General features: G+C 59.0%; 3 protein-coding genes and 1 non-coding gene across 7 annotated transcripts in view; 1 reads left to right on the forward strand and 3 right to left on the reverse strand.

Annotated features, from left to right (window-relative positions):
* RNF123 (ring finger protein 123) overlaps positions 1-10,136 on the reverse strand; it is a 29,368-nt gene extending 19,232 nt beyond the window's left edge. The window contains exons 1-15 of one of the 4 annotated variants that reach the window (XM_057555493.1): positions 9,960-10,136; positions 7,919-8,036; positions 7,553-7,637; positions 4,316-4,404; positions 4,097-4,191; positions 3,623-3,677; positions 3,425-3,510; positions 3,031-3,117; positions 2,734-2,801; positions 2,414-2,539; positions 1,910-2,024; positions 1,722-1,826; positions 1,163-1,288; positions 919-1,011; positions 774-847 (exon numbers count right to left, since the gene is read on the reverse strand). In XM_057555493.1, coding sequence (XP_057411476.1) covers positions 774-847; positions 919-1,011; positions 1,163-1,288; positions 1,722-1,826; positions 1,910-2,024; positions 2,414-2,539; positions 2,734-2,801; positions 3,031-3,117; positions 3,425-3,510; positions 3,623-3,677; positions 4,097-4,191; positions 4,316-4,404; positions 7,553-7,637; positions 7,919-8,000 — 1,286 coding nt within the window. In that variant the 5' untranslated portion in view covers positions 8,001-8,036; positions 9,960-10,136. Of the gene's footprint in view, positions 1-773; positions 848-918; positions 1,012-1,162; positions 1,289-1,721; positions 1,827-1,909; positions 2,025-2,413; positions 2,540-2,733; positions 2,802-3,030; positions 3,118-3,424; positions 3,511-3,622; positions 3,678-4,096; positions 4,192-4,315; positions 4,405-7,552; positions 7,638-7,918; positions 8,037-8,268; positions 8,426-9,521; positions 9,621-9,959 lie in introns of those variants that run through there. The other 3 variants (XM_057555491.1, XM_057555494.1, XM_057555492.1) reach the window with 3 other exon arrangements.
* Positions 7,047-7,119, reverse strand: TRNAE-CUC (transfer RNA glutamic acid (anticodon CUC)). The gene has a single exon. It is a non-coding gene; the product is annotated as a tRNA-Glu (tRNA).
* Positions 10,137-10,519: 383 nt separating the features above from the next.
* On the forward strand, positions 10,520-15,288 carry MST1 (macrophage stimulating 1). The gene is made up of 18 exons (XM_057554020.1): positions 10,520-10,613; positions 11,283-11,430; positions 11,510-11,622; positions 11,710-11,824; positions 11,905-12,041; positions 12,122-12,242; positions 12,393-12,511; positions 12,686-12,854; positions 13,036-13,166; positions 13,253-13,355; positions 13,507-13,643; positions 13,736-13,771; positions 13,862-13,982; positions 14,155-14,232; positions 14,376-14,522; positions 14,603-14,709; positions 14,811-14,950; positions 15,054-15,288. Exons 1-18 carry the CDS (start codon positions 10,520-10,522, stop codon positions 15,213-15,215), a joined length of 2,178 nt encoding a protein of 725 aa, XP_057410003.1. The 3' UTR covers positions 15,216-15,288.
* Positions 15,289-15,708: 420 nt separating this feature from the next.
* APEH (acylaminoacyl-peptide hydrolase) lies at positions 15,709-24,655 on the reverse strand. Its single transcript, XM_007168726.2, has 22 exons — positions 24,506-24,655; positions 24,298-24,430; positions 23,709-23,835; positions 23,235-23,328; positions 23,060-23,135; positions 22,807-22,970; positions 22,502-22,639; positions 22,314-22,405; positions 22,191-22,231; positions 21,985-22,106; positions 21,446-21,506; positions 20,177-20,274; positions 19,478-19,529; positions 18,510-18,598; positions 17,936-18,074; positions 17,359-17,442; positions 17,194-17,274; positions 16,751-16,839; positions 16,468-16,658; positions 16,257-16,359; positions 16,066-16,172; positions 15,709-15,975 (listed from the first exon to the last, which is right to left on the reverse strand). Exons 1-22 carry the CDS (start codon positions 24,515-24,517, stop codon positions 15,870-15,872), a joined length of 2,199 nt encoding a protein of 732 aa, XP_007168788.2. The 5' UTR covers positions 24,518-24,655; the 3' UTR covers positions 15,709-15,869.
* Between the last annotated feature and the right edge of the window lie 462 nt (positions 24,656-25,117).

The raw sequence follows: 25,117 nt of genomic DNA on the forward strand, positions 1-25,117 counted from the left end.
TCACCACAGGGTGCCCCGTACACCCTCATGAGCCCTCCCGAAACTTGCCCACCTCCGGATGTGCCCACCACAGCTCTCCCAGTCCTCAGGGTGCCATAGCTGCTGTGTGCCTGTCACCACTGACTGTGAGCCCAGAGAAACAGCTGTGGCTGTCAAACCCACCAAGCCCAATTCCGAGCAAGGGCACGATGAAGACTTGTCACAGGAACAGATGACGGTGGGACAGCTGGAGAGAGGGCCTGGCAGCCTCTCTATTTGTTTCTGCCTCCTAGAGGCTGAGGATCCCAGAGAGAGAAGACAGCTACTAGCACAGGTTTCCCAGCCAGGGGCCCGAAGCTATGCTCTCTCTCCTATTCCTGCAGTTCTCAACGTTATAGGGAAACAGTAAGAGCTGACTCCTTCGAGAAGATCTCATAGGAACCCCCACCATGGAGCACAGATAAAAGTGCAGTGCTTTGGCTGAAGAGGGCAGGCGCTGGTGGCTCCCCCCACCCCACCGCCCTCCACCTCTGGGTGGCCCAAGAGCCTGCAGGCATCTGGAAATCCCTGCTCAGGCCAGCCAGCCAGCCTGGATCCTTTGCTCTACCCTCCCTGCTCTGTAGAGAAAGTGCTGGGAAGGCTGGGTCCTGGAACAAGGACTCACACATTGGGTGGCTCTGGTCTTCCTGAGCCTCCGTGGGGAACCCTGGGCAGAGGCACACCACCCTCCCTGGCTTCTGCTGACCCCAGAGGGCACCACATGTCTGGCCTGCCTAGTAGCAAGGAGAGGATACAGGACGTGGCTAAGCAGAAACTTGCGGGACTTCTCATGACTGAGGATGGCAATGGTGAGCCGCAGGTAGCGGATCTGTGGGGAGAGGATACTCAGAGTGGGCAGGTGAGGCCCAGGGGGCTCAGGGCCAGGGCAGGAGCTCCCACCTGCAGGCCCAGGTCAGGGACGATGGGCGAGAACCGGTACAGCCGCAACAGGGACATCATCAACTGCTTGAGGCAATCTTGCACCTCATAGTCCTGGAAGAGGGAGGTGAGGTTGCACAGCTACCCGCTGAGGGCAGGCCCTGGGACAGCCATCTGTGCGGCCTTCTCCAACACCCTCCCTGTACGTCCCCTGACTCAGTGGAGCCTGACATCCTGGCCTGAGGCCTGAGATCCGGCGCCTCACCTCCATGAAGAGCCACAGGAGATCCAGGACCTGGTGCACCACAGACTGCGCCTGTGTGGGGGTGCCCGCCTCCACGACGCCCAGCAGGAAGCTCATGAGCACGGCCTCCACCAGGTACACCTTGCGCTGCACCAAGGGCGGGTGCCAGTGAGGTGGCAGCCTCCTGCCCCACTCAGGGCCCCCCTGCCCTGGCACATGGCCAAGGCCACAGATGGATTCTTGGTCCCCGTCAAGCAACCCCAAGTCATGGATGAGCCCTTCTGGGGTCTGATGGAGACACAGGAAATTCTGCTACCCAACAACCCCTCTGGGGCTCTGCACATGCCGTTCCCTTGGCCTGTGATGTCACCACCCCTCGATCTTCTTTCTAGGAAGCCCCCTGATACCCTCAGCTGGAAGTGTCTCCTCCTCACCCAGTGACATCCTTGAGGTCTAAGGGCTCTGGTCACAGGGGCCCCTGACAGGTGATGCTGCTGGACCTCATGCACCTCAGCATCCCAGCCCTCAGCAGGGGTGTTTCTACCATGGCCTGCCTCTCCCCTCCCTAATGTCCCCTCACCAGGAGCGGTGCGAAGCGATGGAAGATGTGAGCCAGTGTGAGGAGGACGGTGGGCTGGCCCTGCAACTGCCACTCAGAGCTTTCCTTCTCCACCAGCCGCCCTTCCTGTGTGGGCAGGGAGGAAAGAACTGTGAGGGGCAGAGGGCTGTAGAAAGCCCCCAGCATGCCCGGCCCAGACGCTGGCTCACCATGGGGTCCAGCTCCACGCTCAGCACTGCCTGGAAGCAGCCCAGCAGCTCCTGTGCCCGAACCAGGTCGGCGCTTGGTGGGTCCTGCAGGGGCCGGTAGCCCACCACTGGGTAGGTGCCACAGAGTTAAGCCAGCAACACCTGATCTGTGGCTCAGAATACCCACCCCCTCCCACTGAGACCCCTGCAGTAGGGCCTGGGCTCCAGGGCGGGGCTGAGAGGTCAGATTGCCTGGTTTGCATCACAACCCTCCCATTTCTCTGTGAAGCAAAACTTCTCTTGCCACTTTATGCTCTTCATCTGTTCAGTGGAGACAGCAGTGGTACCCACCTAACAAGGTTGCTACAAGCATTTTCCTCGGCACCCACCTAAGCTGTACCCTACTCACTCTTCACGGCAGCAGGGCCTGCCACCAGCCTGCAGAGCTCCTGGAGCAGGGAGACCCCCATCCTGGCTTCCTCAAGAGCATCCAAGCAGCCCACAGCCTTCTTCACAAAAGGATATCGCAGGGGACGGCTGCCAAAGTTGAAGGCCACAGACTCCTTGAAGGAGAGGCTGATGGCTGGGAAGTAGGCCATGCCCAGGCCCCTGGATAAGTTCTCAAAGGCGGTGCCCAGCGACACACCATTCCTGGAGCAGAAGGGAGGGTCCGTGAGCCAGTGCTAAGAAGGATGTGGCTGAAATGGACCAGCAAGCAGGCCTCCGTGGGGGCTGCCCACCCTCAGGCTACCAAAGCCAGCCTGGCCCCTTACAGGGCCTGGAACACGAGGGCAGCCTGGGGATGCCCCAGAGGCCAGGCCTGTGAATAGAGGCAGGAGACTCACAGGCAGAAGGACAGCGTGCCTTCGTCCAGGTCGATCAGGCAGCTCACAATGTCCCCCGCTGCCCACGCCTGCCAGGGGAGGAAGCCTTACAGATGTGCAGAAGCCCAGCAGCCTGCCCACTCTGCCCCTCCAGCTGTGTCTCCACTGCCACCCAGGGGAGACTGGCCACGAGGACAGAGGACCTCAGTCCCTGTCCTCCCCCTGGTGCCCTACATTCCCTCACCGCTGCCCAGTGGCCCCCACCAAGCTGTGGGGATGGACACGGGCCAGTTGGGCTGCAGGGGGCCCGGGCCTCACCTTCCCGTAGTTCGTCGTGGTCACGTTCCACTTGCGCACCCGGTTGCCGTCGTAGGCATAGGAGTTGTGTGTATCTCCAACCCCCTCCTAGGGAGGAACTCTCTGTGAGGTCTGGGGGAGGTGGGGAGGGGCAGGGCCAGAGCCCACCAGCCACCAGCCACCAGCCTTGGACCCACGTGGCTCTACAGAATGGGGCTGATGCTCTGGGGGAAGGAGTGAGGGCTGTTTCTGGGCTGGATAGCCCTGGGATGGGGTGGGACACATTCCTCCTCCAGAGGGCAGTCCAGATTAGGGTGCTGAGCAGACCCTATGTGAGCTGGGGGGTTGCCTGAGACCTGATGAGGCCTGCTGCCAGAGAAGGTCTCCCTGGGAGGGGTCCCTCTCCTGCATGTACCTCCTGATTGAAGCGGCAGTTGATCGTGCACCAGCCAATCTGCATGAGCCCCTGGGAGGAGATGAGCACCTCGTAGATCCATTTCCCTGGAAAAAGTCACGTCAAACCCAGCAGGGAAACAAAGACTGCCTCCTGCCTCTGGCCCGGGCCCTCAAACTTCCTCCCAACTCCCTGGGCCACAGCAGAGCGTGGTCTCACCTTTGTACACGCATGTGGTAGAGCGGATAGTACCAAAGTTGCTGTGTCCAATCACCTGGGTGGAGAGCAGGGGTGGTGAACCTCCTCCCGGACATACGGGGTGCCACCCCAAGGGAGAACGACCCCACTCCAACTCGGCTCGCCTTGGTGGCGACGCCTGTCGTGGCCAACAGAGTACTCTGCCTGAACAGGGTGGAAGGGCCTAGGCCCATGTCAGGAGGGGTTCTGGGCCGGGAGCATGATAGGATGGACTCATGGCTATGCCGGGAAGACCTCGGGGCTGGGGTCACACCAAGAGGGTTTCGGGGCTATGTCAGGAGGGTTTGGGGGCTGGGGACTCAATAGTCCACATCAGGAGGGGTTTGTGGCTGCAGCCCCGTCAAGAAAGGTCGAGACCAGGGCCACATCAGGAGGAGCTTGGGGCTGTGTCAGGAGGGGCTTGGATCTGGGACCCCACGCCTTGCCCTCACTCACCCCCAAGAGGTCATCATCCACCAGAAGAAGCCCTTCGAAGCCACCCGTGTGGTCCAGGACCACAGTGGATGGGCCAAGCCGCCCTTCAACCTGTCCTGGAACGGAGAGAAGAGGGTGTGGGGTTGGGCCGGGCACAGGGCCTGACAGATGCAGAGAGGGTACTGAGCCCCGCAGGCCCAGCCCCGGCTCCCCAGTCCGATTCCTGAGGCTGTCACCTACCCTGGCTCTCCTCCTCCTCCTCCGCCTCCTCGTCCACATGTAACAACTGGTCCAGATGCTCTGGCAGGTTCTGGAAGTTCAGGAGTTTCCTGGGGAGAGCGAGAGGCTGTGAGGGGCCCAAAAGTCCTTGAAACCAGCCAGATGACGCTAAATCCCTCTCCCAGTCCCTTTCTCCTGAGCTTAGGAGGGTGGCTGCCCAGACTCCAGAAAAAGGGCTGTGCCAGTCCCAGATTCTGGTATGCTGGGGGTCAGAAGACTGGATTATCCACTAAATTTGGTGCACCTCAAGACTGTTTAAAAAAAAAAAAAAAAAGAAGGAAGAACTCTTTCTAAGCCTTAATCCTCTCATCTGTATAAATGGAACAAGAGCTGTATCTCAGAGATGCTGTGAAAATTCCTAGGAATAATGCGCCCTCCGTAGCCCATAACCTGCCCACTCTTGAAGGTGGCTTGTTGAGTAGGCCTGGGCAAGGAAGGCTGGGAGAAGTGCTGATCCCCAAGATGGTCAGTACCAAGATCAGCTAGCCCAATCCTTGACCCCAGGTCTGTGGTCCCAGCCAGGGAAGCCTGTGTGTTGAATGAGACATGTCCTGGGAGGATGAAGGGCTCAGCCCTCTTAGCTTCTGGCTGGCTCTGTCCTGGACCCACCTGTAGAGGAGAGTAGAGCACACAGCCTGCCTATCTGCCAGCTGCCCCAGCCAAAGGGGCTAGGAAAATCTGTGTGAGTGGCCCCCTCATCCTCCCAGCACACATGCCCAGAGGAGAAAGAGCTCTAACACTGGCCAGCTAGGTCCTGAGTTCAGTTGCTAAGAATAGCAGGGAATGAGGTGGTGCTAACTAGCAGGGCTCAAAGAGCAGAGGCCTGGTGCCCATCTGGATCCAGCCCACAGACTGCTGGCACCTGCTCTTCTAACTCTAATCCCAGTTCCCACCCCGCTCATCCCCCTAGAGAGTAGGCTCTGGAAGGGCACGTAGATGGGCCAGAGCACTGACTCTCTGGCAAGGTAGCTTCAACCCAGGCCCAGGGGCCACATGTCCCCACACTGTGAGCTACAACTGACCTTGAGCTACAGGAGGTGGAGATTCATGAAGGCTCCTCCCTACTCCTACTGAGCCCCAGGCCAAGGCAAGGAGGCAGCCGTGCAATGGGGTGCCTCGCCAGTAACATGGAAGGCTGTAGCCAACCCTGTCTCTCAACACCCCAATGGGCCCAGAGATCAAGCAGGCTTCCACAACAGCATTTCTTACAGGCCCACACCTGGGAGGCTGCTCTAGTCCTGTGCCTGTTCTTAAGAGCAGCTTCGGGTGGCCAACCTGACACTCAGCCTCAGTGAATGCCTGCAACGTTGCCCATTTGGCCAACCCCAGCACTTGCTTACCGTTTCTGGATTGCCCAGGTCCCAGCCCAGAGTTCTGCATCCACACAACCACTGACTAATGGCTCTGCCACCTGCTCTCCCTCCTGGCAGCCACGGCACCAGTGGCAGCAGGATTATTTCTGGTATCACATGAGGTAGGGATCAGATGGCCCTGGGAACAGGCCAGGGCTGGGGTTGGGGTGGAGGTGGGCAGCAGCCCTCCACAAGTAGAAACCCTTTGGTCACCACAGCTGCTTAAACGGAACAGGCAATGACGCTGCCCTTTGGGTCGGCCCAGCGAGCAGAGACTGTGAAAGACAGAATAGCCCTGGCTGGCAAGGGGGCTGAGACATGGGGACACCCATGCCTCACTGCAGGGAGACAGAATGTACAGACTGGGACTTCCCTGGTGGTGCAGTGGTTAAGAATCCACCTGCCAATGCAGGGGACATGGGTTCGAGCCCTGGTCCAGAAAGATCCCACATGCTGCAGAGCAACTAAGCCCGTGCGCCACAACTACTGAGCCTGCACTCTAGAACCCTCGAGCCACAACTACTGAGCCCGCGAGCCACAACTACTGAAGCCTGCATGCCTAGAGCCCATGCTCCGCAACAAGAGAAGCCACCGCAATGAGAAACCCACGCACCACAACAAAGAGTAGCCCCTGCTCGCCACAACTAGAGAAAGCCCGCGCACAGCAACAAAGACCCAATGCAGCCAAGAATAAATAAATAAATAAAAAATAAATAAATTTATTTTAAAAAAAAAAAGAATGTACAGAACCCTTTGAAGAAGAAATTCAGCAACAGTCCTAAGAGTGATTGCAATTCAAATACTCTAGCCTTGTGATTCCAACCCTGGGCGTCTATGCAGCACTGTTTACAAAAACAAAAGCCCCTCTAAACTAGGGCAGTGATCAGGCAGATTCCTGGACCTAAAAGATTCCCCCCAAGATCAATCTGTAGTGTAGAAAAACATTTAGGGATAACATCTGATGACAAAAATAGGATTTAAACTCCTATACACTTTTGGAGGTGAGGGATATGTTCATGGCACTGCTGGTTTCACAGGTTATCCATGTTAAAATTTACTAGATTGTATGTTTTAAATACATGTAGTTTACTGTATGTTAATTATTCCTCAATAACTTTTAAAAAACTGACAGTGACAAAAATCTAAAAAAAATTTTCCACATAGCATAACCCAAACTACATACATCATGAGATAAAGAAAACAAAAAGGAATCACACTCAAATGGTCATATTAGAATAAGAAGATGACAGTTGCTTTTTCTTTTTCTATATAAGTTTCTGCTACAGCACACTCATAATTTTTTTTTTTTTTGCCATGTCAAGTGGCTTACGGGATTTTAGTTCCCCGACCAGGGATTGAACCCGGGCCCTCGGCAGTGAGAGTGCAGAGTCCTAACCACTGGACCACCAAGGAATTCCCCACTTGTAGTTTTGATATGAGCTAAACTTAAATACATTAAATTTGCAAGGAATAAAGGGCTGGTGGCATCTGTGCTTTACAGATCAAGCAGAGGCTACAGAGGGCCAGGGTGCGGTAGAGGTGAGGGCAGGTGCACACGGACCAGATGCTGAGTGTAAAGTAGGTGCGAAGTGCCATGCTGAGTGCGCACCATGCCCCTGACCTCCACTATACTCTCAGAAGGAAGGTACTAGCACTGCCAGGGGAAAGGAAGAGGCGGAGTCCAGAAGGCAGACTCTCTGGCCACAGGTCTCACAGCCAGGAGTGGCAGAGCAAGAATGGAACCCAAGCCAGCTTACCCAGAGCCCCGGCCTCCTTCCCCACAATGCAGTCTCCAGCCTCTGGTCTGGTCCCACAGAGTGAGGAAGGGAGATCCACCTGGCCATACCTGCTGGTGGCTGCCGTGGGTGCACAATCAGTAGAGGAAAAGATGCGGTGCAGGTAGTCATCCAGTAGCTTCTCGTGCACGATGCCTGCGCCACAGGTCAGAAGGGAGAGAAGGGACACGTGGTCAGTGTGGCTCCCAGCCCCTACTGGCCACAGAGGCTCCTGGTCCTAGCCCAGCCACAGGAGTCAGAGGAGCAGTCACGGTGGGTGCCCTCCTCCATGGCTGCTAGTGGAGAAGAGCTGACTCACAGGTACAGGAGGTGCAGGAAGGCCTGAGGCTCAATGCACCTGGGACTTTGCTGCCTCTCTCTCTTCCTCCTTCTTCCCTCAGCACTAGAAGCCTCATCCCAGCCCTTCCAACCCTTACCTGTGACCCTGGATTTCTCAGCATCTGAGGTCAGTCTGTAGCTCTTTCGGGAGAAAGCCGTGCCGGTCCCCTTGGACGCCATCTTTCATCTCTTGTGGGCAGCCAGTGGTCCTGGGGACTGAAGCAGAGGCAGAGCCTGTCTATTCGAAGCCAGCCAAGGGCCGCCATATTGACCTCAATCCTGTGGTGTCAGAAAGGCTTGGGAGCACGTGAAGCCACTGCATGCACACTCACACACACATCAACCCAGGGCAAAGGAAAGCAGGGGCTTCCAGCTTCCTACACGGGGGGTGGGGGGGGGAGGGGGTCTGGGGCCATGTGACAGGGCCCCACCATGTCCCAGTGCTCACACAGGGCCCAACAGAGAGCAGGTGCCAGATATATGTTTGTTAAACTAAACCAAATGCTTCCGCCGAGTGTGAAATCAGACCCAAGTGTCCAAAGTGAGGTGGCCCAGAAGCAGAGCCCCTGTATCCTTCTCGGTTGTAAGCCACACTGGGTCCACATCTGGAAGAGAGAACCCTACATCAAGTATAGTCCACCATCCAAGGCCTTGGTGCCATCTCCAGCTACAAGTCCTGCTTACATCCAAGGCCAGGATCCCCTTCCTCAGTTCCAGGATCCTCCCTTCTCTATTCCAAAGGCCTGCTAGCTTTCTTGTCCCCAGTCACACACACAGCCTCCTACCCCATCAGAGCACCACCCTTGCCCTCTTCACAGGCCCCATTGTCCCCACTGCTGTCCATCCCTCACATACCATGGTGTTGCTACAGCTGCTTCAGAAGCTGCACTAAGTCCCTGGTGCCTGGTTCACTGATCTAGAGCTGTGCTGTCCAACACAGCAGCTACTAGCCCTACATGGGTATTTAAATTTCAATTAAAATTAAAAAATCAATTTCTCAATTATATTAGTCACATTTCAAGGATTCAGTGGCCCTATGTGGTTAATGGTTACTGGACTAGACTCCGAAAATAAAGAACATTCCCATCATCACATAAAATTCTATTAGTCAGTGCTGGTCTAGAGGCTGGCCCTCCAGCACTGCCTTAGACAGAACTCTTTTCTCTTATCTCACCCCAAACAGGTCCTCTGCTCCTGCCACACACTCTTGCCCACTCCCAGGTGGCACCACGCCTGCCCCTCAGAAAGGTGACTCCCCGCCCTGCCGCCCACCACCAGCCCTCTCACACCAGAGCAGGTGCAGGACAGATTAGACGCTGTCACTCAACTGATGAGCAAACCTTCCAGACATCCACTCTGGGTGTCAGGTGCTGAGGACCCAGGTGAGAGGCGGTCCTTGACTTTGCTCGGGGGCTCCCTGCCACGTCGATCCTGTTCAGCCCCGCCGAGAGTTCAAGGCTTCTAACCGAACCGACCCCATCTCGGATCCCAAGGACGCAAGGGCAGCGCTTGTTTCCCCCAGTCGCCTCTGCCCGGCCCCAAGCTCCGGAGGATCCTCCAGGCCAGTTCCGGCCCGGAGTCTGGCACCACAGGCTGTGTGACCCCTCGCGCGGCGAGCGCCCTCACACTAGACGGGCCGGGGCCGCAAGGGGAACCGCGGGCACCCGCCCCTCTCGGAGCCCGGCCGCCCCTCATACTCACCCCCAGCCTCGGCCACCGCGTCCCGGCTCACAACATCCGCCCAGCTCTCAGCTACGGCGCCTGTCCAGGGCCAAACCGCGCGGCCGCCGCGCACGCGCATCGACCCGCGCCCGACCTCCGCCAGGGGGCCCCTCCACAGCCTCCAGCGGGGGAGGCTTCCTCCGCGGCCTCCAGCCGGGACGTTCCCGGCCCCCGCCTCGCCCCACTGCCCCACTGCCCAACCTCCTCCGACCCCCGCCTGCGCAGGAGGAGCTCCTGGCCCAGCCATGTCGTAACGCTGTGTCCTGGGAGAGACCTTGGCCACCTATCTCAACTCCTACCCGTACTTGGAGGTCCGGCCCACAGGTCCCCTAGGACGTCTGAAAGGCCGTTCCTCCCAGGGTCCCTGCTACCTGTCACCCTCACCTCCATTCAGGCCAGAAAGGTGGCCTCACTCACCTTCCCTGGGATGGCTCCTCTGGCGGGGCGAGGGGAGCCTCTCTGGGCTCTGCTGGCAGGGGCGTGGGCAGACCTGCCTCCAGCTGGGGCCGATAAGACAGCAAAAGGGGCAGGCTGCTTCAGGCTGGGGCAGGGAATATTCTCCACTTTACAGGGGAAAGCTGAAGCTCAGAAAAGTTTAATATCACCACCTTCGGGCTGGAACCTAGGCCTCTGGCAGCAACCATGTCCACACTGCCCTTCGCTTCAAAGCAGCCTAGGGTGCGGGGAGGGGGAGGGGGTGGAGCTAAGGGAGGGGGGGCAGTGGGGCCCCACCCCCACCCCAGGGCACCTCAAGTGTCCCCACTGAACCTTTCCAACACTGCCCACTACATAGGCAGGCCTCTCAGGGGGCTAACTGTGCCAGAGTGAGGACCCTTGTACCTCACCTATACGGCCTGAGGCCTGGCGCCACCTCCATTCCTGCCACTGGGTCTCAGGTCAGGCCCCAGCAAGTCTAGAGTGGGGGTGTGGAGACAGAGCCACCCAATCCCGTAGGGACAGGTTTCACAACTTCCCGGATGGGGCTGTGGTGGGTCACAGTGCAGCCTCCAGCTAGGAGGATGGGGTGGCTCCCACTCCTGCTGCTTCTGACGGGGTTCTCAGGGGCCCCTGGTGAGTGCCCTTCCCCTCAGCCCTGATCCCCATCTGCGTTCAGAAAGGGGTTGGCCCCAGGCCCATCCCGCTCTTTGAGCCCAGAACTTACTTTCCTATTGGGCATGGAGCAGCGAGTGACCTTGGCTTCTTTCGCAGAGCTGGGCAGCCCCAGGAACACATAAACACATTGCCTATTCAGGCCTGCGTTAAAACGTCTGCTGTAGCATTGAGGCAGTATTAGGACCACACAGATGGAGGCACACGTGCAGGCAGTTATCCCTTATGAGCCAGATCTAATTCTCTAACTTAGCATATGCCCTTATGCTAGTGAGAGCCTAGACTTGGAGTCAGAATGCTTGGGTTGGGCCTCTGCATGGTTAATAAGGTAGCTCTGAGCCTTCTCATTCTCATCTGAGAAATGAGATGGGATAAGCTCCATGGGGCAAGCACCATCACCCACTGCTCTCAGAGTATATATTTTACAGCTGAGCCTAGTGCCTTGCCCACTAAACAGGTGCACTAGTGATAACTATCATGTCTGGGCCTGCTTCTCCCACCCAGTACAGGGGTCTGACCCTTGAATGGGCTGACAGGGTCCACTCCAGAGGCCTTGTAGTTTGATCTCCTGAATGAATAAATTGTGCACGTGCTGATATACATGTGCTGACATGCATGCCCATGCTGCAGGGCAGCGCTCGCCCTTGAATGACTTCCAGGTGCTCCGGGGTACGGAGCTGCAACATCTGCTACACGCAGTGGGGCGCAGGCCTTGGCAAGAAGATGTGGCAAATGCTGAAGAATGTGCAGGGATTTGTGGGCCCCTACTGGACTGCAGGTGAGTGGCCACAGGACCTAGATAAGACTGGAGGTAGGGGAACCTGGGCACTGAGTTACCCTGTGGCTCCTCCTGCCAGGGCCTTCCACTACAATGTGAGCAGCCATGGTTGCCAGTTGCTGCCATGGACCCAGCACTCAGCTCATACACGGCTGCAGCGTTCCAGGCGCTGCGATCTCTTCCAAAAGAAAAGTGAGTGAGTGGCTGCAGAGAAGGGCGGGCTGGGGAGAGGGCTGCTGGGGTCTCAGGCCTTGTTGATCCTGGGTCTTTTGCTCCCAGTCTATGTTCGGACTTGCATCATGGACAATGGGGTCGAGTACCGGGGCACCGTGGCCATCACCATGGGTGGCCTACCCTGCCAGCGCTGGAGCCACAGGTTCCCCAATGACCACAAGTGAGACAGACTGCAGCTCCCCTCTGTCCCTGCCGGCCTGGCGCCTGCCCCCAGTACGCACTGTATTGCTACTCTCACAGGTACACACCCACACTTCGAAATGGCTTGGAGGACAACTTCTGCCGCAACCCGGACAGGGACCCCGGAGGTCCCTGGTGCTACACAACAGACCCTGCCGTGCGCTTCCAGAGCTGCGGCATTAAGTCCTGCCGGGAGGGTAAGCAGCTCCGGGTCAAGCCTGGGGCGGGAGGAGCATGCCCACGCCCGTCCACGAACCCATCGGCCCTGTGCCTCCAGCCGCTTGCCTTTGGTGCAATGGCGAGGATTACCGCGGCTCAGTGGACCGCACGGAGTCAGGACGCGAGTGTCAGCGCTGGGACCTGCAGCACCCGCACCCTCACCCTTTCGAGCCCCGCAAGTACGCGTGGGCGGGCTCGGCAGGAGGAGGGCGGGCAAGGGGAGGGCCCAGGACTCCAGGGGCGGGGCGATGTAAGGTAGCACATAGTTGGTTGGGGCCAGACAGGGCCTGAGTCCCAGGCTCTTGTTCACGCCCGGCTACCGCCTCTAGGTTCCTGGACAAAAGTCTGGACGACAACTATTGCCGGAATCCGGACGGCTCGGAGCGGCCCTGGTGCTATACCGCGGACCCGCAGATGAAGCGAGAGTTCTGCGACCTCCCGCGCTGCGGTAGAGCGCGAGGGCGGGGCGTGGGAGGGCACCTGGGACACGTGGGGGCGTGGCCTGGCTGGGACTAGAGGAGGGGCTGGGCATGACCCGGCGGTGGCCCAATGACAGTGGGGCTCCGCCCCAGCCCCGGTCTCACCTCCGACTCGGGCTCCGACCGGCCTCGGTCCATCCAAGGGTCCGAGGCACAGCCGCGCCGGGACGCCACGACGCTCAATTGCTTCCGCGGGAAAGGCGAGGGCTACCGGGGCACGGTCAACACCACCGCCGCGGGCGTGCCCTGCCAGCGTTGGGACGCGCAGCATCCGCATCAGCATCGCTTTGCGCCGGAAAAGTATGCGTGCAAGTGAGTTGGCTGGCCGCCGCTGGGAGCCTAGTACTCCTGCGGGTGGGACCTGAGGGGGGTCCCGGGCGGGGCTTGAAAGAAGGCGGGGCTTGGGGAGGAGCTGGAGGCTGGGCTCCCGCTCAGCCGGGCTGGCCAGCCCATGACCTGGGACCCACCCGGGCTGAGCTGCGTGCTTGCTCAGGGACCTTCGGGAGAACTTCTGTCGGAACCCCGACGGATCGGAGGCGCCCTGGTGCTTCACATCGCGGCCTGGCATGCGCGTGGCCTTCTGCTATCAGATCCGGCGCTGCACCGACGACGTGCGGCCCGAGGGTAAGGCCTGAGCTGCGGCTGGAGGCACGGAGCCGGAGGGCTGGGGCGAGAACCGGCTGACGGTCGCCCCCGTCCGCCCGCCGCAGACTGCTACCACGGCGCGGGGGAACTGTACCGCGGCTCGGTCAGCAAGACCCGAAAGGGCGTCCGGTGTCAGCGCTGGTCCGCGGGGACGCCGCACAAGCCGCAGTAAGTCCGCCAGCGCGCCTGGCGCCTCCCAGACCGAGGCCACAGGCCCCGCCCGGGACTAACCCTAGGGCGGCATGCCTCGGCTCTCCAGCTGGAGGCTTGCGAGGGCTTGGGATTACTCTGCTTTGATTTTGCTCCCCCTCCCGCCTAGGTTCACACCCACCTCCACCCCACACGCACCACTGGAGGAGAACTTCTGCAGGAACCCAGACGGGGACAGTCACGGGCCCTGGTGCTACACCACGGATCCGGGGACTCCGTTCGACTACTGTGCACTGCGGCGCTGCGGTGAGCACCGGCGACACAGCCCCGGGGCCCCGCCCCTAGCCTCCACCGCCAAAGGCTGGCTCCCTTAACGCGGTTGAACTTGGGTCTTTCAGATGATGACCAACCGCCGTCCATCCTGGAGCCCCCAGGTACGGACTTGGGCCAGGCATGCGTCGTGGTCCCTTTGCCCCCCATCTCCATCCAGTCCGGGGTTTCATCCAGCACATTCTATCCCCCAGACCAGGTGCTGTTTGAGAAGTGTGGCAAGAGAGTGACCCGCCTGGACCCACGGCGCTCCAAGCTGCGTGTGGTGGGCGGCCAGCCTGGGAACTCACCCTGGACAGTCAGCTTGCGCAACCGGTGAGGCACAACTGCCTGATTCTCCAAGACAGGGGCTGACGCTACATCGTTTGTGCTTGTGCCAGTAGGGGAGCAGGAACCTGCCCCAGCCTCACAGATCCTAGCCAAGACATGGCAGGTCCAGCCTGTGTCTCTGTGTCTCAGGACTGTTTCCTCACCTGCACTCCTCCAGGCAGGGCCAGCACTTCTGCGGAGGTTCCCTAGTGAAAGAGCAGTGGGTTCTGACTGCCCGGCAGTGCTTCTCCTCTTGGTGAGCCTTCCTTGGGTTTGGGGACCCAGTCCCAATCCCCTGCCTTCCTCTCCCCCTTAGCCACCTTCCCTAGGCAAGCCAATGGGTGAGTGTTGGGCAGCAGACTATGAGTCTCAACTGATGTAGCAGAGCTTCTCTCTCAGCCATGGGCCTCTCACTGGCTATGAGGTGTGGCTAGGCACCCTGTTCCCGGACCCACAGCCCGGGGAGCCAGGCCTGCAGCGCATCTCAATGGCCAAGATGGTCTGCGGGCCCTCTGGCTCCCAGCTTGTTCTGCTCAAGCTGGAGAGGTGTGTGACAAGTCAAGAGGGTGTGAGGTGGGGCTGGGCCTTGTGGCCTCAGACCCTGAATGCCGTCATTCTTGCTAAAGACCTGTGACCCTGAACCAGCGTGTGGCCCTGATCTGCCTGCCCCCTGAGTGGTATGTGGTGCCTCCAGGCACCAAGTGTGAGATCGCAGGCTGGGGCGAGACCAAAGGTAAGAGTACACTGCAGCGGCATGGACTGCTCCAGGCCAAGAGGCCCAGCCTTGGATCCTACCCACAGACCCTCTCCTTCTTCCCATTCCCTTCACTGTAGGTACAGGGGACAACATGGTCCTGAACATAGCCTCCCTCAATGTCATCTCCAACCGGGAATGTAACATCAAGCACCGAGGTCGCGTACGCGAGAGTGAGATGTGCACTGAAGGACTGTTGGCCCCTGTTGGAGCCTGTGAGGTCAGTGGCAGGGCCCCTGGCAAGCTGAAAATGTACTGCTTCACCCCCAAGGGGTCTAGGCTCTACCATGGTCCAGGCCCTCACCAGTTCTTGCACCTACCAGGGTGACTACGGGGGCCCACTTGCCTGCTTTACTCACGACTGCTGGGTCCTGGAGGGAATTATAATCCCCAACCGAGTGTGCGCACGGCCCCGCTGGCCATCCATCTTCATGCGTGTCTCTGTGTTTGTGGACTGGATTCACAAGGTCATGAGGCTGGGCTAGTCCCAGCCTCAATCCTGTGGGCCTTGGGGAGGACGAAGCTTTCTGTCAGACATAAAGCCACCTTTCCTCTTTATGCCTGTGCAGGGTGCTTCTTAGCCTTTGCTTCTAGGGAATGAATTGGCAACTCCTCCTTAGGGCCTGAGTGGCTGAGTCCAACACAATTTGGACTGGGCGATCTGACCCTAGCACTACCTTAGCCTGTGGGTGCTGTGAAGGGCAGGGCCTCACTAGTCCCCTAAATAAACTGCTGGGAGGAGAAGGGTGGTGTACGGCAGTTTCTAACAGAAGGGGCTGCAGCAGAGGGAGCTAGCCTGGTGGAGTCCTACTTGGCCAGGACAGGCAGCAGCTGAGCCTCTCGCTGTCCCCTCCCCTCTCACGCTGGAAGTAGATGCCGTCCTTATGGCTACCACACCCAGGGCCTACGGTCTCTGAACCCCAAGGGTGGGGCTGGGGTTAGGGGTGGCTTGGTACAAAGTACCAGCAGGAACTAGACTCTGTGTCCTCATTTATTATGAGCATATAGCCTACATTCCTCGGCTCACCCATCCATGAAGTCCAGAGCCCAGGAAGCCTCTTGCTGCTCTGCCAGACCCTGGGGCTCTCCAAGAGCCAAGTGTGGCATATGTCACCCAGCTCATGCAGAGTGGTAGGGCTTCAGTTGCCCAAGTGCGTGCACAGCCAGAGCGCAGCATTCATGAAGCTATCTGATTCCACCTCCACCTCTGATAGTGCATGGGTGCTTTTGGGATAGAGCAGGAGCCTGTAAGGGTTGGGCAGCAATGTTTGAGGATTGAGGATCCTTCCCTGCTCACCTGCCCACCAGCTGCCAGGGCTGTCTTGCTGTACTCACCGAACGGGCACGTTTCGGGCCTTGAGGGCACGATAATACTCCATGCCCTGCTTGAAGGGCACACGCCGGTCCTCCTGGCCCAGCATCAGTAACACTGGTGTCTTCACCTAGGTATGTGGGGAGTGGAGGTGAGCAGGGCCCGGGGCTCTGGGCAGATTGGTGGTGCACTGGGCAGGGGGAGGGCTGCGTACCTGAGGGGTGTACTTGATGGGTGACTTGTCCAGCATCTCAGCCCACATGTTGAGGTCTGGCAGGCAGTTGCTGCTGTAGGGGAAGCCAGCCTCCACCACGCACCTACAAGACACTGAGATGATGCAGGCCCAGGAGCTCTGGGGCCTGCGGGAGCTCCATGAGGGTATGGAGTGGGGGGGAGAAGTGGGGGGGACCTCTGGGCACACCCACCAGTCAGGGATGTCAGTGGAGCCCATCATGGAGGCAATGTTGATCACAGGGTTCCGCACCACGCAGGCGCCGTAGGTCTCCGGGTACTGACCAATCAGGTGGCAGGACAGGAAGCCACCATGGGAACCACCCATAAGGGCCACACGGCCTGCGTCAAAGTGTTCCTCCTGGAGCACCTGCTCTACTGCAAACTACAGGGTGGGCAGATCATGCTGCAGCCAGCTGCCTGCCCAGCTGAATGGAGCCACACCCCAGCCTGTCCAGAAGCCCCAGCCCCTGCTACCTGGACGTCCTTCACATCCTGGTGGCCCACATTGCCGGGGAGGGAGAGGATGCTGTCCTGGCCAAAGCCCGTGGAGCCACGATAGTTCACTGGAGGCCAGGGAGGGACCAGACAGGGTGGTCAAGTGACCTTCCCAGCGCCCTTTCACCTATATGTGAAGTAGGCCTTGAGGCTAGCTGCACCAGACTCAAGGGGAAGGGGCCAAGAGATCTGAGACTGCCCAGTGACCACACACCCTTTCCATGGCAGTCACAAGTTAGTTCATGTTATCACCACGCCATGGAGCCAGAGACTGGCCAGGGCAGTTTCTGATAGTGATTACCAGGTCCAGGCTGCAGAGGCCTGGAGACTAGGGTGGTACCCGCAGTGCTTGTACAGACCAGGCCCACACCATCACCACCACCCCACAGCTCTACCAGAGCTGCGGCACCCTGCTCCCTCACCTAGTAGTACTGCAAAGCCCATCTTGCAAAGCATGGCTGGGAGCAGCATCCAGGCAGTGACAAAGGATGAATGGGGTCCCCCTGCAGATAGGGAACAGAGAGAAGGTGAAAGAGCCAGCTAGGAGGGATTGTGGAAGGGCAGGGGCTCTTAGGCCAGTTGCCTACCGTGGGGCATGACCACCATGGGCACCTGGGTCTTATCTGGAGGGTCGCTGGGCTGCAGAAGGATTGCTTCAAAGTCAAGGCCAGCTGCAGGGAAAAAGCAGCAATCAGCAGAGCCAGTTCTACTGCCGAGAGGCTTCCCCAGCCAAGGCCTCAGCTGTAGCTGCAGGTCTGCAGCTGACCTCTGAAACAAGAGACCTGGCCAAGGTAGCCCACACTGTGACACATGGACCCCAGGACGCTCATGCTCCTTCTGCCCTAGTCAGGGAGTCCCAGTCTCTGCAGGGGCAACATTCTGGAGGAGGTGTGGTCACAGAGGCCTTACATAGGCCTGTCTTCTTTGGGCTCCGTTATCCCACCGCAAATGATCTGGCCTGGTGATGCCCAGCTCTGATACCCAGAGTAGGTGCTCAGATGCCTGGACACTACTCCCCATGACCATCCACAAGAGGAAAAAAAAATCTCTTAGAGGTCATCTCAAAAAATCCCAAAATGTGAGACAGGAGATGGGAAAGGTGACCACAGACACTATGTGCTGGGGAACTTGGAGAAGGTGCCCCTCTGCCCCTGCCCAGCTCACCATACTGCACATGCTCTTGCTCTGGGGGTGGCTGTAGTACCCGGATGCTCCAGGAGATTTCAGGAATGGGCTCGGCCTCCTCCAGGGACACCCATGATACCGCCTGCTCCCTCCCCTCAGGAGGCAGGAACCCAACTTTCTGCCAAAGGGAAAGAGTGTGTCACAGGTGGCCTGGCTGCCTCCCTGCCTTTCCACCAGTGTGAGAGTGGGCAGCTCTCATTATACTGGGCCATCTGCCCACCTCCAGAGGGTCCAGCATGGACTCCTGTCATGAGCTGGTATATACATAGGTACTCACATAACCACACATATGTACCCCTCCCTCCTCAGCTTCTAGGCTGTTATGCTAGAGGACTGAGCACTTTCCCAGGCACCCTGTTCTGAACAGAGCAAACCTTAACCCAGTAGTTTCTCCCCATAGTCCCAGACCCTCGTGGACTATACTGGGCTGGGTCCACACCTTGGCCTCTCACATGCTGACCAGCCACAGTCAGACTTGGGCCAGTTCCCTGACCTGGGGAACTCTGCCTGCACAGAATCCCTGCCTCCTGGCCCGGGGCCCACCAACACTCACCAGGCATGGGGGTAGGCTGGGCGTGGAGAACTGTGCCACCATGAGGTCCCGGTCAATTGTGAGCAGCTTCCAGCTTCCACCTGACCCCCCTGGAAAAGGCAGATGCCACCACTATTCCCACCCACTCCCTGCAGAGCCAGAGTCCCAGGCTGGAGGCTTTATAGTGAGGTGCCCCTTATTCCCTGGGAAGCAAAGGGATGCCCACAGAGGGACTGTCACAGACAACTGCACACAGCTCTGGGTGAGCCTTCTTCGCAGTCCATTCATCCAGCAGGCGCTGGTTGTGCCCTGGGACTGCCAGATCTGGGGACACACCAGACCACATGGCACACCCACCCACCACCTGATGACTGCAGTCTGCAGGGGTGGCAGCTAGGCCCAGGAGGCTGGTGGGGGAGGTGCTAATTCTAGGCAGTGGGGACCAAGGAGATTAAGATTCCTAAGCAGGTACTATACAATGAGATGCAGTTTGGGAACAATCCTTCGGTAGCTTTGTGGAGGAGTGAGTACAGCCAGGGCAGGTGGAGGACTCAAAAACACTTTAGGGGCAGAATCAGCAGGCCTGGGTAACAGGAAGATGAGGGAGCCAACCCAGGGGTTCTGCGCCCTGTGTTGGCAGAGGTGCCTCTGCCTGAGGTTTGGGGAGGGGGTAGGATGACTCTGGCAGATCTTGGCAAGAGAGAATTTTGTGGGTTTGAGAAGTAGGGTGGGGGCTGTACTGAGGCAGTGCCAGGACACAGGGAGCAGAGCAGAGCCAGGAGGCAGTCTGCTGGCTGAGTAAGGGTCCTGCATAGGCAGGGTCCTCACAAGACTGTCAGTAAAGGCTGTAGGACAGTCAGTGGTGCAGAGTGGCCGAGAGTGCAGAGTGGTGCAGAGTCAGTGGTGCAGAGTCAGCATGTGGCTGCCCCACATGCTTGAGCTCCAGTCCCACCCCTGGCCTGGCTGGCCCACTCGCCAGCCCTGCTCACCAGCTGTCAGAGAGGTCACACCGCCCATCTGGGTGTCCACAGCAAACAGGTCCTGAAGCAGAGAGGAGGCCACGTGTGGTACCACATCCAAGAGCCCTATGGGTCCTGCCCCCACCACCTCTCTACCCTCTTGGGGACCCTTGGGCCAAGGCCAGAGCTGTGAGTGACTATGGTGATAGCTACTCAGTGCAGTAGGGAGTGGCCTGAGGGCCTGGGTTCAAATCCCAGTTCCGTCACAATTTGCTAAGTGACCCTGGGCAAGATAAGGAATGCCTTTGAGCCCCTTAGAGCTACCCTGAGGACCAAACAATATCTAACCCCAAAGGAGTCTGGCACACTGTGGTGTCCCCACCCAATCCCTGGGAGAAAGCTGCTGTCCCATCTCCATCAGCTCCCCGTATGGTGTTCAGGGGCCCGCCCCAGTGGCAGCCCCCTTGCCCACCACATGGAAATGCTGAGGGTGGGGGCTTTGCATCTCTGCCTCAGGAGAAAGGGCCAAGGGCTCTGTTGTGGGGTACCAGGGCAGCTAGCCCCCTCAAGGAAAAATGAGTCCAGGACAGGGGCAGGCAGGGCCTTAAGGGGCCAGGGAGACCTGTGAGCTGGGCGGTCCACCTGGCAGTGTGTGTGTGCTATGTCCCAGGCCCACAGCTCCTGAGCGTTGGTCGAGGGCTGCTTCTCAACACAGTCAGGGCTCCTCACCTGCCGGCTGCGCTGAGCCGAGTCGAAAACCACTCTCTGGCTGTCAGCCGACCAGCATCCCAGAGGCAGAAGGCTGCAGTAGATCCCAGAAAAGTTCTCTGCAAAGGCAGAGAGCTGGGGGCCACGTCCAGGAGTGGAGGTTGTGTGTGTGTGTGTGTGTCCAGGCTATGAGGCAGGCCGCGTTGCTGGGGAATTCACCTGGGGCCCCAGAACTGTGACAGAACAGCAGCCACATACATGGGGGTACCCTAGGCAATGAGGAGCTGCCTGAAGAGGGGGCTGAAGGGCAGAAGCCTCTGAGGGCCCAGAAGAGGTGGAGCTGAAGAGCTTCTGAGAGAAACTGAATGCACTGGCATTCCTCTGAGCTGCTCTTATGGGCTGCTGGGAGGCAGCAGGTGCTGTAACCAAGACATCTGTCTGTCTCTAACCGTACTTAGAGTACCTGGCACTCGGGCCTGAATAAATCCTACCCTCTAACATCATCACTCATTTACCCCTCACTACAATCCTACAAAGAAGGCAGGAACAACCACCCCCTCCTCACATAAATAAATGGAAGCTCAGGGGGTCAGGATACTGTCCAAGAACACACAGCTAATAAGGGGCAGAGCTAGGATTCAGACCGGGTCCCCACTGCTGCATCCCTGTAACCCAAAGACAGGAAAAGGAGGCCATCCCTTGTCCTTGACTCCTGGAACTGACCAGGCGGCCTAAGAAAACAAGAGACTCACCCCCTCACGTCCTTGGGATAGTCTGGGATCCCAAGCAGAGTTGTGAGCTCCCGAAACTGTGACTGGAGCTTGTTAGCCAAGAGCCACCCTCCCAGAGACCCTGCTGCCTCAAGGGCTTGGACTAGACAAACGCTGGGGTGGGGGCTGGGAGTGGGAGAATGAGCACCCTTGGGGCAGGACCTACCAATCTAGTGTACTTTCTGAGACCCCTTAAAGGAGCAGTGGCTTTAAGCAGCCACTGGAAAAACAAGATAAATCTATGGGCTGCAGCACAAATGAAATAATCTCAAGCCTCAGCCAGCTTGGGCCACTCTGATCTCAGCTTTGGTCCAGCTGACTTCCTTCTATCAGAACCATTCCCTATGGTGATGGCCCCACCCCCTGTGGAGGCTGAACCTGGGGCTGGCCCAGCAGCAGGGAGACTTCAGAAGGAACCCAGGCAGGAAGAGCTGATGAGCCTGGCCCTGAGCAGGGATAACAGATGGCAGGAAAACAGAACTGCATGCTCCTTGGCACCCACCCAGCCGACACCCCTTACCTCCCAGCTGCCGAGGCACAACGTCCACCACCACGGAGGTGACCCTGGTATACCAGTCATACTGCAACAGAACACAATAGTCAGGCTCACCAGGGGACTGGCAGTGCCCTCAGGGCAGGGAGGGGAGGACCTGAGAGAAGCTTGATGTGTCTCCTTTCTGGTGACCTGGACCAGATGTCTGGAGGGGCCTTTGACTTTCACTAGGGGCCCTTTTACAAGGACTGAGACTCTGTAACTGCCCACTATATCCCAGCCCCTTGCAGAGTCTGGCCACGTGCAGATGAGAAGCAAAGGGAGGAGCATTCTTGTAGACAGAGGATGCTCTCAAGGTGGTGAGTCTTGATTGTGCAGAGCCCCCATGACAGCACTCTCAGCCTCCAGGCCTTGCCTGGAGAGAAGGAAAGGCAGAACTCACACCATCACTGCACCCAGGACAGGAGGTCCACTGAGGGGCCCGTGGGGAGACGAAGCTGACCCTCCAGCTCTCATCCGCCATCCCCTCCTCTTGCTGACCTCCCCCCACCCCAACCCCAGCTCACCAGGCACAATTGGCCACACTGCTGATGGGGGAGCAGAGATGGGAACCTCAGGTAGACGACGCGACATTGGTCTGGGCTCAGCCGGGGAGAAGAGACAGCCAGAGAGTCATCCGAGAGGAGCTCTGGACCAGACAGAAATGCGAGCATCATGCAGGCTGCCAGGGCCGGTGTGTGTCAGTGAAGCACGGGTAGGTGCCAGCACTTACCACACTTCCCCCCGATGAGGTCTACATAGTACAGGGCTGACCTGGAACCACCAGAGAGACACTCAGCTTCAAGGCCGGTCTGAGCTGCAAGGCCCCCTGCCCTGCCCCTTCGATTGTCCTCACCTTCGATTGGTGCAGAAGCGGATGCCCAGCCGGAAGGGCTCATGCCACCAGCCCACGAACACAACACCTGTGTCCCCAGGGGCCCAGAATGCCTGTAAACAAGACCACAGGACAGGTGTGATCAAGGGACAGTAGCTCAGGCAGGGCCCCCAGACTTCAGGAGTGATGTAGGCCAAGTCAGCACTAACCTGTCCAGGGGACACGCTCTCAGGGACCCCCTCAAGCACAGAAATGTTGCCGCTCTCGACATCCAGCACACAGAGTACAGGAGTGCTTTTGGAAACCAAGTTTTCTCCCCAATCTTCGTAAAATAAAAATTGATCCCCCTGAGAACACAAGACACTCAATGCCCAGCCTGTCTTGCAGGAGACGGCCCTGCCCCCTAGAAGCCAGTACCTCCCTGGTTCTGATAGGCACAGTGTGGGCAGAGAGCATAGTGGACCCCAGCGCTGCCCTGAGGGGCCTTCATGGACTGGCCATGGCCAATGAGCACCTTAATGGCCTGGTCTGGCTTCTTCAGCCTGGCCACCTCGTCATCGCTGCCACTGACGTCCAAGGCTTTGGTCTGAAAGAAGGACTCAGCCTTGGGGCGCTTCTTCTCTGCCACGTATAATAAGTGTGTCTCCGAGTGCGACCAGGACAGGCAGCCAAAGCAGTCTGGGTGCAAGGAAGGCCGATCAGGGGGAGCCCTGGGCTATGGCTGCCCCTCCTGTCCGCCCTGCCTGCTCACCAGCCAGATGCCTCACCATCCTCATAAACCAGCCCATGTTTCTCCAGCGCTGACAGGTTGAAGCTCTTGAGCTTCCGGTTCTTCTCCCAAACCTAAGGACATCTGGGAGTCAGGTTGCCTGTCCTCCAACAGAGCCTTACCTGTGGGACTGAGCCCCCAATTACCCACCACGTGGTCCTAGGCAGACTTACCTCCAAAAACTGCTTCTCCTCCCCAGTGCCTGGGCCTCCAGCCTTGCGCAGCACGGCTTTCATGGTGCCTGAAGGAGATTCTCTGCTCAGCAGCCTGAGGAGGATACAGGGGAGCAGGTCAGTATTACCTCCCACCCAGTGATAGCCCATCCTGTCCCCTTATTGGCCACAACCTCTTAGACAAGATTCTTGAGGCTCTGGCCCACAACCGCCCCTGCAGCCCTTCTAGCCCTACCATGGCAGCTGCCTTGCCTCTCTTCCCTGGGGCAGGGCCTCTAGTCCCAGACCAAGTTTGGAGCAAGCCTCCAATGCTTATGACCATGTCACTAGAGACTACCTGAGCTCCCAAGGGGCAGGGATCTGGCTCCTGGCTTCCCTTCTGGGCCCTACCCACACCAAGGCACAGGGTGGGCATTCATAAAAGGCTTGCAGATGGCTGCGGCCTTGCCTATAAGCTTCCTCCCTCAAACTTACTCGCCCCGGGTCTCCACACTGTTGCCCGCAGGCCCTGCAAACACCACTGAGTCCGCATCATGGAACACCAGGTACTGGCGGCAGAATCGGATGTTCTCCATGCGTTCCAGGTCCCTCTGGGTCCACTCTGCGAGGAGAGGCATGAGGCTGCTCAACTTGACCAGTCCCAGCACAGGTTACCCTCTCCCCTACCCAACCTCCCTCAGTCTGTCTCCAGATATTCTGGGGGGCAGGATGTGCAACACTTGGCCACAACTCTCAAGTCTAGGCCTCCAGAGCCTAGGCTGGCAACGTCTTGGAGAGAAACGATTACTGCTCCTAGCATCCACCCTAGAATCTTGAGGGCAGGTGTGGGATACGATGACAGGGGTGACCCTTACAAGGCCCACACTCTGCACTCATGGGCACCATCCCATAATACCCCAAATGGCCCCCCCCCATACACCTGTGTGCACAGACCTCTTGTTGATGCACTGTTCCACACCCACACTCTCCAAGCCCGGCCTTCCTCCACACACCCGTGTGCACTGTCAGGCAGCTAGCCCTCCACGCCCCCCTCCTCTCCACCGACTCCCCTCCATACACACACCAGTGTGCACCGTCCGGTAACAACCGCCGTACTGCGTGGTGACCTCCGGGCCCAGGCAGGCGGCGCTCAGCGCGGGCTGGCGGCTAAGGCCCCGGTACAGCGCCGCCGCCTCTTCGGGCTCGCTCAGCAGCACCTGCGCAGGGGACACATCAGGGTCAGGCCCGGCCCGGGCTGCAAAGACCACGGGAACCGCGGGCCTCTCCCTCACCTGCCGCTCCATGGTGGCTCTGGGCCGCCGGGGCGAGGCGGGGCGCTCAGGCGCCCGGAAGTGAGAGGCTCGGCCAGTCTCCGCCGCGGCCTTGCCGCGCAGTGAGAGGGGCGGGACTTTCGACGAATGAGCGAGGACGATTAGCCGAGGGGCGGGGCCTCGATGGTAAGGAGGTGGGGCCTGTGAGAAACAAGTCGGAGCTGCGGCCCCAGGAGTCCTGGAGGGGAAGAGCAGGGCCTCGGGGAAAGGAGCAGGCCTTTCGGGGTGGGCTAGGCTGGAGAGAGGCGAGCTCTGTGGGCCAAGCCCCGGCCTCTTACTGGGAGGGGAGGGAATGGGGTCTCCGAGGAGAGGGGTTGGCGCTGTGTTAACGGAATAAAGGAGCGGGTCTGTAGGGAGGGGCGAGGTGTGTGAAGAACGACAGGGCCCACGGGAGGAGGGCAGATGAGGCCGGACGGGGGTGGGCCCTAAGCATCCGGGGGCAGGTCCTGAGAGGCTGCGGACCGAGGACTCTTCGAAGACGCGGGGGTGGGGCTGAGCCCTGCGAGGGTAAAGTCGAGGAAAAGAGAGGTGAGGGGCGGGGGCCTGAGAGGCAGGCAGGGTGCAAGCCAAAGT

This window comes from Balaenoptera acutorostrata, chromosome 10, assembly GCF_949987535.1.
Source record: "Balaenoptera acutorostrata chromosome 10, mBalAcu1.1, whole genome shotgun sequence".
In the NCBI taxonomy this organism is placed as follows: domain Eukaryota; kingdom Metazoa; phylum Chordata; class Mammalia; order Artiodactyla; family Balaenopteridae; genus Balaenoptera; species Balaenoptera acutorostrata.